This window comes from Nerophis ophidion, linkage group LG15 (genome assembly GCF_033978795.1).
Source record: "Nerophis ophidion isolate RoL-2023_Sa linkage group LG15, RoL_Noph_v1.0, whole genome shotgun sequence".
Classification (NCBI taxonomy): domain Eukaryota; kingdom Metazoa; phylum Chordata; class Actinopteri; order Syngnathiformes; family Syngnathidae; genus Nerophis; species Nerophis ophidion.
This window is the reverse complement of record NC_084625.1, coordinates 5,464,496-5,477,574: the sequence shown is the minus strand read 5'-3', so window position 1 is coordinate 5,477,574 and position 13,079 is coordinate 5,464,496. Positions and strand designations below refer to the sequence as shown.

The 13,079-nt window shown below is 35.6% G+C and overlaps 1 protein-coding gene across 1 annotated transcript; it reads left to right on the top strand.

The window, feature by feature from the left end:
• Positions 1–7,862: 7,862 nt before the first annotated feature.
• nanos2 (nanos homolog 2) lies at positions 7,863–8,420 on the top strand. The gene has a single exon (XM_061922439.1). The coding sequence runs from the start codon at positions 7,888–7,890 to the stop codon at positions 8,341–8,343; it is 456 nt and encodes a 151-aa protein (XP_061778423.1). The 5' UTR covers positions 7,863–7,887; the 3' UTR covers positions 8,344–8,420.
• The last annotated feature ends 4,659 nt before the right edge of the window (positions 8,421–13,079 follow it).

Here is a 13,079-nt window from a genome sequence, read left to right as displayed (position 1 = left end):
GGCACGTTTGACGAAAGCGATACGCGGCAGCCTTGAAGGGCTAAACGGGTGTCGAATATTCAAATATCACCTGTCAAATTGGGCTCCTTTAATCCCTTAATCGTCGGGCCTTTTCAAGCCGTCGCCGGTATCACACTGCGCATGCGCGACCCCCCCCCCCCCCCCCCAGCTGTTTATACTGAGTCCGCCCTATCGACCCGTCAGTCATCTTTCATAACAAGTTAGACTTCGTATTCATCATTGTAGAATGCTAATAGCCTACGACGCTTTAAATGTGTTTACATTTGTTATGTTCATAAATAGCTAACGTTGTTGAAAGAGGGCTTCAAAAAGCCCTCAACGAGACTCGTTGGCGCCATGTTGACGGTGCACCTGCCGGATGCAATGACGTCATCCGAACGGCACGACGCGGGATAAATGACAGTGCGTTTTTATTGCTGGATATTACAGAAACTATCCAAAGACATCCAACATGCGTTTCCATGAACAATATCATGGAAACGTGAATAAGTATATGAACACGTGAAAATCATCATGAAAACATGACAAACTTCATGAAAACATGAACACGTATATATTATAACCTGAAAATCATCATGAAAACATGAACAACTTCATGGAAAAAAGAAAATCATCGCATGAAAAACTTCATGGACCAACATCATGAAAAACATTATCAAAAACATCATGAAAACATGAAAAACATTATTAAAACATGATAAAACGTCATGAACATATGAAGAACTACAATGAAAACATCACGAAAACATGAAAAACCTCATGTAAACATGATAAACTTTATGAAAACAGGAAGACAACATGAAAAACATCATGAAAACATGAACAACTTTATGAAAACATGATAAAACTTTATGAAATGCATGAATAACATCATGAAGACATTATATTAAAAAAAAAAAAAAAATTCTAGCTGATTAATACAGAAACGATCCAAAAACATCCAACATGGAATCACGAACAAAATCATGAAAACATGAACAAGTGTATGAAAACGTGAAAATCATCATGAAAACATGAACAACCTCATGAAAATATGAACAAGTATATGAAAACGTGAAAATCATCATGAAAACATGAAAAAAATCATGTAAAAAAAGAAAATCATCGCATTAAAAATGTCATGGTCCAACATCATGAAAAACATGGTCAAAAACATCATGAAAACATGAAAAACATTATGAAAACATGATAAAACGTCATGAAAATATGAAGAACTATAATGAAAACATCATGAAAACATGAAAAACTTTATGAAAAACAGGAAGACAACATGAACAAATATCATGAAAACATGAACAACTTTATGATAACATGATAAAACTTCATGAAATGCATGAATAACTAACATGAATAACATCATGAAGACATTATAAAAAAACAACCTTTATAGCTGATTAATACAGAAATGATCCAAAAACATCCAACGTGGAATCACGAACAATATCATGAAAACTTGAACTACTATATGAAAACGTGAAAATCATCATGAAAACATGGAAAAACTTCATGAGGACAAGAAATGTATCGCATGCGAAACTTCATGAAAGCATGATACAATTGTGAAAACATGAAAAACATTATGAAAACATGATAAAACATCATGAAAATATGAAGAAGTAACATGAACAACATCATGAAAACATGAACAACTTCATGAAAACGTGATAAAACTTTATAAAATACATGAAGAACTAACATGAAGAACGTCATGAAAAACATCATGAAAACAAGATAAAGTTTATGAAAACAGGAAGACAACAGCAAAAACATGAAAACATGAACAACTTCATGAAAACATGATAAAATTTTATGAAATACATGAAGAACTAACATGAAGAACATCATGAAAACATGATCAACTTTACGAAAACAGGAAGACAACAAGAAAAATATGAAAACATAAACAACTTCATGAAAACGTGAAACAACTTTATGAAATACATGCAGAACTAACATTAAGAACATCATGAAAAACATCATGAAAACATGATAATCTTTATGAAAACAGGAAGACAACATGGAAAACGTGAACAACTTCATGAAAACATGATACAACTTTGTGAAATACATGAAGAACTAACATGAAGAACATCATGAAAAACATCATGAACACATGATCAACTTTACGAAAACAGGAAGACAACATGAAAAACATAATGAAAACATGAACAACTTCATGAAAACAGGAATACAACATGAAAAACATAATGGAAACATGATAAACTTTATGAAAACAGGAAGACAACAAGAAAAACATGAAAACATGAACTACATGAAAACATGATAAAACTTTGTAAAATACATGAAGAACTAACATGAAGAACATCATAAAAACATGAAAAACATGAAAACATGATCAACTATATGAAAACGTGAAAATCATCACGAAAACATGGAAAAACTTAATGAAGACAAGAAAACTGTTGGATGCAAAACTTCATGAAAGCACATTTTGAAAATGTGATAAAACGTCATGAAAATATGAAGAACTAACATGAAGAACATCATGAAAACATGATAAACTTCATGAAAAAACGAAGACAACATGAAAAACATTGTGAAAACATGAACAACTTCATGAAAACGTGATAAAACTTTATGAAATACATGGAGAATTAACATGAACAACACCATGAAAACACGAAAAACATCATGAAAACATGATCAACAATACGAAAACGTGAAAATCCTCATGAAAACATGGAAAAACTTCATGAAGACAAGAAAACCATCGCATGCAAAACTTCATGAAAGCATGATAAAATCATAAAAATCTGAAAAACATTATGAAAACATAATAAAATGTCATTAAAATATGAAGAACTAACATGAAGAACATCATGAAAACATGAAAAACATCATGAAAACATGATAAACTTTATGAAAACAGGAAGACAACATGAAAAACATCATGAAAACATGAACAACTTCATAAAACATGATAAAACTTTATGAAATACATCAAGAACTCACATGAAGAACATCATGAAAACATGAAAAACATCATGAAAACATGATAAACTCTATGAAAACAGGAAGACCACATCAAAAACATCATGAAAAGATGAACAACTTCATGAAATCATGATCAAACTTTATGAAATATATGAACAACTAACATGAAGAACGTCATGAAAACATGAAAAACATCATGAATACATGATCAAATATATGAAAACATTGGAAAACTTCACGACTAATATGAAAAATATGAAAAATTAACATGAAGAACATCACGAAAAAAATGAAAAACGTCATGAAAACATGATCAACTTCATGAAAACATGATAAAAATTTATAAAATACATGAAGAACTAACATGAAAAACATCATGAAAACATGATCAACTTAATGAAAACGTGAAGAACTAACATGAAAAACATCATGAAAACATGATCAACCTAATGAAAACATGAAGAACTAACATGAAAAACATCATGAAAACATGAACAACTTAATGAAAAAATGATCAAACTTTATGAAATACATGAAGAACTAACATGAAAATTATTATGTAAAATACTGCAATGGTATAACCCAGGGGTGTCCAAAGTGCGGCCCGCGGCCCAAATGCGGCCCGCCGACATCTTCAAATCAGCCCGCGAGACGTCATGAGTTTAATAAAAAATCTTGCCCGCAGGGAGATTGCATTAATTTAAAATGTATAAAATTTTAAATAAATTTGGACTCAAACTCGTGGACAAAATTAGTTTTTCCTGGTCAATGACTTTGTATGTTTGGAGTGTGCAGCATCTATTTATGCAAATGTGCAGCATGTATTTATGCAAATAACCTTGCCTAGTCATGGTGCAAAAAAATAAATAAATAAATAAAATAGAAAAATACAAAAATCCACCCAATACAAAATGTAAACAGACAAGGTCACTGAACTTTGTGGATATTATGAAAAAAGTTTAAAAAAAAAGGCCAATCACTATAAAAAAAATAAAAAAAATGACACCCATCCATCACAAAGCGTGATGAGAAAATGACCAGTACTTTTCAGAGGTGGTATAGTACCGAATATGATACAGCGGGGCAAAAAAGTATTTAGTCAGCCACCGATTGTGCAAGTTCTCCCACTTAAAATGATGACAGAGGTCTGTAATTTTCATCATAGGTACACTTCAACTGTGAGAGACAGAATGTGGAAAAAAAAATCCAGGAATTCACATTATAGGAATTTTAAAGAATTTATTTGTAAATTATGGTGGAAAATAAGTATTTGGTCACTTCAAACAAGGAAGATCTCTGGCTCTCACAGACCTGTAACTTCTTCTTTAAGAAGCTCTTCTGTCCTCCACTCATTACCTGTATTAATGGCACCTGTTTGAACTCGTTATCTATACAAAAGACACCTGTCCACAGACTCAAACAGTCAGACTCCAAACTCCACTATGGCCAAGACCAAAGAGCTGTCGAAGGACACCAGGAAAAGAATTGTAGACCTGCACCAGACTGGCAAGAGTGAATCTACAATAGACAAGCAGCTTGGTGTGAAAAAATCAGCTGTGGGAGCAATTATCAGAAAATGGAAGACATACAAGACCACTGGTAATCTCCCTCGATCTGGGGCTCCACGCAAGATCTCATCCCGTGGGGTCAAAATGATCATGAGAACGGTAAGCAAAAATCCCAGAACTCCACGGTGGGACCTGGCGAATAACCTGCAGAGAGCTGGGACCAAAGTAACAAAGGGTACCATCAGTAACACACTACGCCGACGGGGAATCAAATCCTGCAGTGCCAGACGTGTCCCCTGCTTAAGCCAGTGCATGTCCAGGCCCGTCTGAAGTTTGGATGATACAGCAGAGGATTGGGAGAATGTCATGTGGTCAGATGAAACCAAAATGGAACTTTTTGGTATAAACTCAACTCGTCGTGTTTGGAGGAAGAAGAATACTGAGTTGCATCCCAAGAACACCATACCTACTGTGAAGCATGGGGGTGGAAACATCATGTTTTGGGGCTGTGTTTCTGCTAAGGGGACAGGACGACTGATCCGTGTTAAGGAAAGAATGAATAGGGCCATGTATCGTGAGATTTTGAGCCAAAACCTCCTTCCATCCGTGAGAGCTTTGAAGATGAAACGTGCCTGGGTCTTCCAGCATGACAATGATCCCAAACACACCGCTAGGGCAACGAAGGAGTGGCTCTGTAAGAAGTATTTGTAAGTCCTGGAGTGGCCTAGCGAGTTTCCAGACCTCAACCCCATAGAAAATCTGTGGAGGGAGTTGAAAACGGAAATGCTGATTATCGGTCCTGCTAGACACCGACCTCTATTCAATAATACAACTTTAACATTTGACAATCAAATAATAAAACAAGGTGATTCGGTAAAAAATCTGGGTATTATCTTCCACCCAACTCTCTCCTTTGAGTCACACATTAAAAGCGTTACTAAAACGGCCTTCTTTCATCTCCGTAACATCGCTAAAATTCGCTTCATTTTGTCCACTAAAGACGCCGAGATCATTATCCGTGCGTTTGTTACGTCTCGCCTCGAATACTGTAACGTATTATTTTCGGGTCTCCCCATGTCTAGCATTTAAAGATTACAGTTGGTACAAAATGCGGCTGCTAGACTTTTGACAAGAACAAGAAAGTTTGATCATATTACGCCTATACTGTATATACTTATATACATATATACCTATATATACACCTATACTGTATATACTTATATACATATATACCTATATATACACCTATACTGGCTCACCTGCACTGGCTTCCTGTGCACTTAAGATGTGACTTTAAGGTTTTACTACTTACGTATAAAATACTACACGGTCTAGCTCCATCCTATCTTGCCGATTGTATTGTACCATATGTCCCGGCAAGAAATCTGCGTTCAAAAGACTCCGGCTTATTAGTGATTCCTAAAGCCCAAAAAAAGTCTGCGGGCTATAGAGCGTTTTCCGTTCGGGCTCCAGTACTCTGGAATGCCCTCCCGGTAACAGTTGGAGATGCCACCTCAGTAGAAGCATTTAAGTCTCACCTTAAAACTCATCTGTATACTCTAGCCTTTAAATAGACCTCCTTTTTAGACCAGTTGATCTGCCGCTTCTTTTCTTTCTCCTATGTCCCCCCCTCCCTTGTGGAGGGGGCCCGGTCCGATGACCATGGATGAAGTACTGGCTGTCCAGAGTCGAAACCCAGGATGGACCGCTCGTCGGGACCCAGGATGGACCGCTCGCCTGTGTATCGGCTGGGGACATCTCTACGCTGCTGATCCGCCTCCGCTTGAGATGGTTTCCTGTGGACGGGACTCTCGCTGCTGTCTTGGATCCGCTTTGAACTGAACTCTCGCGGCTGTGTTGGAGCCACTATGGATTGAACTTTCACAGTATCATGTTAGACCCGCTCGACATCCATTGCTTTCGGTCCCCTAGAGGGGGGGGGGGGGGGGGGGGGTTGCCCACATCTGAGGTCCTCTCCAAGGTTTCTCATAGTCAGCATTGTCACTGGCGTCCCACTGGATGTGAGTTCCCCCTGCCCACTGGGTGTGAGTTTTCCTTGCCCTTTTGTGGGTTCTTCCGAGGACGTTGTAGTCGTAATGATTTGTGCAGTCCTTTGAGACATTTGTGATTTGGGGCTATATAAATAAACATTGATTGATTGATTGATTGATTGATTGAAAGTCCGTGTTGCTCGGCGACAGCCCCAAAACATCACTGCTCTCGAGAAGATCTGCATAGAGGAATGGACCAAAATGTGCAAACCTGGTAAAGACCTATAGTAATTGTTTTAACCTCTGTTATTGCCAACAAAGGTTATATTACAAAGTATTGAGTTGAATTTTTGTTATTGACCAAATACTTATTTTCCTCCGTAATTTACAAATAAATTCTTTAAAATTCCTACAATGGGAATACCTGGATTTTTTTTTCGCATTCTGTCACAATCAGTGGCTGAGTAAATACTTTTTTGCCCCACTGTGTGTGTGTGTGTGTGTATATATATATATATATATGTATATATGTATATATATATATATATATATATATATATATACATATATATATATATATATATATATATGGGCTTCACGGTGGTAGAGGGGTTAGTGCATCTGCCTCACAATACAAAGGTCCTGAGCTGTCCTGTGTTCAATCCCGGGCTCGGGATCTTTCTGTGTGGAGTTTGCATGTTCTCCCCGTGACTGCGTGGGTTCCCTCCGGGTACTCCGGCTTCCTCCCACTTCCAAAGACATGCACCTGGGGATAGGTTGATTGGCAACACTAAATTGGCCCTAGTGTGTGAATGTGAGTGTGAATGTTGTCTGTCTATCTGTGTTGGCCCTGTGATGAGGTGGCGACTTGTCCAGGGTGTACCCCGCCTTCCGCCTGATTGTAGCTGAGATAGGCGGACCCCAATAGGGAATAAGCGGTAGAAAATGGATGGATGGATATATATATATATATACATATATATATATATATATATATATATATATACATATATCCATCCATCCATCCATTTTCTACCGCTTATTCCCTTTCGGGGTCGCGGGGGGCGCTGGCGCCTATCTCAGCTACAATCGGGCGGAAGGCGGGGTACACCCTGGACAAGTCGCCACCTCATCGCAGGGCCAACACAGATAGACAGACTGCAAGATCAATTAAGCAAATGCAAAAGAAAAATTCTGCCAAAGTGAAAAATCCATAAAAACATGAAACATGTTCCTTTTACTTGTGCGGCTCCATTTTGACCCCCGATGTCCACATTTACGATCATTTCATCTTCAGTAAATTGACTAAAACCTTTCATCACCACTTAAGTGGTTTTCCTTCTTAAGCACACCTGCAGCACACCTGTGTGACACCTGGCGGAGGGGCGCGAGGGGGCGGGGGGATCAAATAAATGGCACGCTCCCGGCACGTGTCAACCACGCGAACAAGCATGACTTCCCGCCAACCCCCCAGCGTGCCGGACGCCCCCCTCTTTGACATGTGGCGCGACTATTTGGACCTGGCCGGTCTGCTGCTGCGCATGCGCAACGGACGACTTACGGATGCGGAGGATCAAAAGAAGCCGCCGCCTGCCGCGGCGCCCGCTCGCCACTCGTCCGGCAATCTCACCGGGGGACGCAAGGGGGCGCCAGCGGACTTGTGCCACTTCTGCAGGCAGAACGGCGAGGCGGCCAACGTCTACCGATCCCACAAACTGAAGGCGGACGACGGCAAGGTGTTGTGTCCGGTCCTGCGGAAGTACACCTGTCCCATGTGTGACGCAACAGGAGACCACGCCCACACGCGCCGCTACTGCCCGCTCGTGCGTCAGCAGGTGAACTTCCGGCCAGCTGCCAAGTTCTGGTAGACGTCATGATTTTTTTTCTTGCATATTTCATCATATTTCAAGACATGTCAGATTATTTTTCATGAAGTTTCCAGGACGTTTTGTCCCCCCCCCCCCCCCCCCCACAATGTTTTTAGCAAGTTTGTCATGTTTCATGATGTTTTTAGAAAGTTCTTCAAGTTTCACAAAGTTTTTCATGAGCTTTCAAGATCTTTTCATCAAGTGTTTAGTTTGTTCATGTTTCATGAAGTTGTTCATGATATTTTACAAGGTTTTAGTCAAGTTTGTCATGAAGTTGTTCATAGTGTATTCCCTGTTTCATGAAGTTTTTCATGTTTTCGGAAGTTGTTCATGATGTTTCATGAGGTTATAATAAAGATTTTTATGAAGTTTATCATGTTTTCATATGTTTTCTTGACGTTTTTCATGTTAGTTCTTCATGTTTTCCTGAAATGTATCACATATTTCATCATATTTCAAGACATGTCAGCTTATTTTTCATGAAGTTTCCATGACGTTTTGTTTTTTTTCTCCACAATGTTTTTAGCAAGTTTGTCATGTTTCATGATGCTTTTAGAAAGTCCTCCAAGTTTCACAAAGTTTTTCATGAGCTTTCAAAAAGTTTTCATCAAGTGTTTAGTTTGTTCATGTTTCATGAAGTTGTTCATGATATTTTACAAGGTTTTAGTCAAGTTTGTCATGAAGTTGTTCATAGTGTATTCCCTGTTTCATGAAGTTTTTCATGTTTTCGGAAGTTGTTCATGATATTTCATAAGGTTATAATAAAGATTTTCATGAAGTTTATCATGTTTTCATATGTTTTCTTGACGTTTTTCATGTTAGTTCTTCATGTTTTCCTGAATTGTATCACATAAAGATTTTCATGAAGTTTATCATGTTTTCATATGTTTTCTTGACGTTTTTCATGTTAGTTCTTCATGTTTTCCTGAAATGTATCACATATTTCATCATATTTCAAGACATGTCAGCTTATTTTTCATGAAGTTTCCATGACGTTTTTTTTTTTTTTCTCCACAATGTTTGTAGCAAGTTTGTCATGTTTCATGATGCTTTTAGAAAGTCCTCCAAGTTTCACAAAGTTTTTCATGAGCTTTCAAAAAGTTTTCATCAAGTGTTTAGTTTGTTCATGTTTCATGAAGTTGTTCATGATATTTTACAAGGTTTTAGTCAAGTTTGTCATGAAGTTGTTCATAGTGTATTCCCTGTTTCATGAAGTTTTTCATGTTTTCGGAAGTTGTTCATGATATTTCATGAGGTTATAATAAAGATTTTCATGAAGTTTATCATGTTTTCATGTGTTTTCTTGACGTTTTTCATGTTAGTTCTTCATGATTTCCTGAATTGTATCACATAAAGATTTTCATGAAGTGCATCATGTTTTCATATGTTTTCTTGACGTTTTTCATGTTAGTTCTTCATGTTTTACTGACACATATTTCATCATATTTCAAGACATGTCAGCTTTTTTTTCATGAAGTTTCCAGGACGTTTTGGTTTTTTCCCCCACAATGTTTTTAGCAAGTTTGTCATGTTTCATGATGTTTTTAGAAAGTTCTTCAAGTTTCACAAAGTTTTTCATGAGCTTTCAAGATCTTTTCATCAAGTGTTTAGTTTGTTCATGTTTCATGAAGTTGTTCATGATATTTTACAAGGTTTTAGTAAAGTTTGTCATGAAGTTGTTCATAGTGTATTCCCTGTTTCATGAAGTTTTTCATGTTTTCAGAAGTTGTTCATGATATTTCATGAGGTTATAATAAAGATTTTCATGAAGTTTATCATGTTTTCATATGTTTTCTTGACGCTTTTCATGTTAGTTCTTCATGTTGTCCTGAATTGTATCACATAAAGATTTTCATGAAGTTTATCATGTTTTCATATGTTTTCTTGGCGTTTTTCATATTAGTTCTTCATGTTTTCCTGACACATATTTCATCATATTTCAAGACATGTCAGATTATTTTTCATGAAGTTTCCATGACGTTTTGTTTTTTTCCCCCCACAATGTTTTTAGCAAGTTTGTCATGTTTCATGATGTTTTTAGAAAGTTCTCCAAGTTTCACAAAGTTTTTCATGAGCTTTCAAAATGTTTTCATCAAGTGTTTAGTTTGTTCATGTTTCATGAAGTTGTTCATGATATTTTACAAGGTTTTAGTAAAGTTTGTCATGAAGTTGTTCATAGTGTATTCCCTGTTTCATGAAGTTTTTCATGTTTTCGGAAATTGTTCATGATATTTCATGAGGTTATAATAAAGATTTTCATGAAGTTTATCATGTTTTCATATGTTTTCTTGACGTTTTTCATGTTAGTTCTTCATGTTTTCCTGAAATGTATCACATATTTCATCATATTTCCAGACATGTCAGCTTATTTTTCATGAAGTTTCCAGGACGTTTTGTTTTTTTTCTCCACAATGTTTTTAGCAAGTTTGTCATGTTTCATGATGTTTTTAGAAAGTTCTCCAAGTTTCACAAAGTTTTTCCTGAGCTTTCAAGATGTTTTCATCAAGTGTTTAGTTTGTTCACGTTTCATGAAGTTGTTCATGATATTTTACAAGGTTTTAGTCAAGTTTGTCATGAAGCTGTTCATAGTGTATTCCCTGTTTCATGAAGTTTCTCATGTTTTCGGAAGTTGTTCATGATATTTCATAAGGTTATAATAAAGATTTTCATGAAGTTTATCATGTTTTCATATGTTTTCTTGACGTTTTTCATGTTAGTTCTTCATGTTTTCCTGAAATGTATCACATATTTCATCATATTTCAAGACATGTCAGCTTATTTTTCATGAAGTTTCCATGACGTTTTGGTTTTTTTCTCCACAATGTTTTTAGCAAGTTTGTCATGTTTCATGATGTTTTTAGAAAGTCCTCCAAGTTTCACAAAGTTTTTCATGAGCTTTCAAGATGTTCTCATCAAGTGTTTAGTTTGTTCATGTTTCATGAAGTTGTTCATGATATTTTACAAGGTTTTAGTCAAGTTTGTCATGAAGTTGTTCATAGTGTATTCCCTGTTTCATGAAGTTTCTCATGTTTTCGGAAGTTGTTCATGATATTTCATAAGGTTATAATAAAGATTTTCATGAAGTTTATCATGTTTTCATATGTTTTCTTGACGTTTTTCATGTTAGTTCTTCATGTTTTCCTGAATTGTATCACATAAAGATTTTCATGAAGTTTATCACGTTTTCATATGTTTTCTTGATGTTTTTCATGTTAGTTTTTCATGTTTTCCTGAAATGTATCACATATTTCAAGACATGTCAGCTTATTTTTCATGAAGTTTCCAGGACGTTTTGTTTTTTCCCCCCCCCACAATGTTTTTAGCGAGTTTGTCATGTTTCATGATGTTTTTAGAAAGTTCTCCAACTTTCACAAAGTTTTTCATGAGCTTTCAAAATGTTTTCATCAAGTGTTTAGTTTGTTCATGTTTCATGAAGTTGTTCATGATATTTTACAAGGTTTTAGTCAAGTTTGTCATGAAGTTGTTCATAGTGTATTCCCTGTTTCATGAAGTTTTTCATGTTTTCAGAAGTTGTTCATGATATTTCATGAGGTTATAATAAAGATTTTCATGAAGTTTATCATGTTTTCATATGTTTTCTTGATGTTTTTCATGTTAGTTCTTCATGTTTTCCTGAATTGTATCACATAAAGATTTTCATGAAGTTTATCATGTTTTCATACGTTTTCTTGACATTTTTCATGTTAGTTCTTCATGTTTTCCTGAAATGTATCACATGTTTCATCATATTTCAAGACATGTCAGCTTATTTTTCATGAAGTTTCCATGACGTTTTGTTTTTTTCCCCCCACAATGTTTTTAGCGAGTTTGTCATGTTTCATGATGTTTTTAGAAAGTTCTCCAAGTTTCACAAAGTTTTTCATGAGCTTTCAAGATGTTTTCATCAAGTGTTTAGTTTGTTCATGTTTCATGAAGTTGTTCATGATATTTTACAAGGTTTTAGTAAAGTTTGTCATGAAGTTGTTCATAGTGTATTCCCTGTTTAATGAAGTTTTTCATGTTTTCGGAAGTTGTTCATGATATTTCATAAGGTTATAATAAAGATTTTCATGAAGTTTATCATGTTTTCATATGTTTTCTTGACGTTTTTCATGTTAGTTCTTCATGTTTTCCTGAAATGTATCACATATTTCATCACATTTCAAGACATGTCAGCTTATTTTTCATGAAGTTTCCAGGACGTTTTGTTTTTTTTCTCCACAATGTTTTTAGCAAGTTTGTCATGTTTCATGATGTTTTTAGAAAGTTCTCCAAGTTTCACAAAGTTTTTCATGAGCTTTCAAGATCTTTTCATCAAGTGTTTAGTTTGTTCATGTTTCATGAAGTTGTTCAAGATATTTTAAAAGGTTTTAGTAAAGTTTGTCATGAAGTTGGTCATAGTGTATTCCCTGTTTCATGAAGTTTTTCATGTTTTCAGAAGTTGTTCATGATATTTCATGAGGTTATAATAAAGATTTTTATGAAGTTTATCATGTTTTCATATGTTTTCTTGACGTTTTTCAAGTTAGTTCTTCATGTTTTCCTGAAATGTATCACATATTTCATCACATTTCAAGACATGTCAGCTTATTTTTCCTGAAGTTTCCATGACGTTTTGTTTTTTTTCTCCACAATGTTTTTAGTAAGTTTGTCATGTTTCATGAGGTTTTTAGAAAGTTCTTCAAGTTTCACAAAGTTTTTCATGAGCTTTCAAAATGTTTTCATCAAGTGTTTAG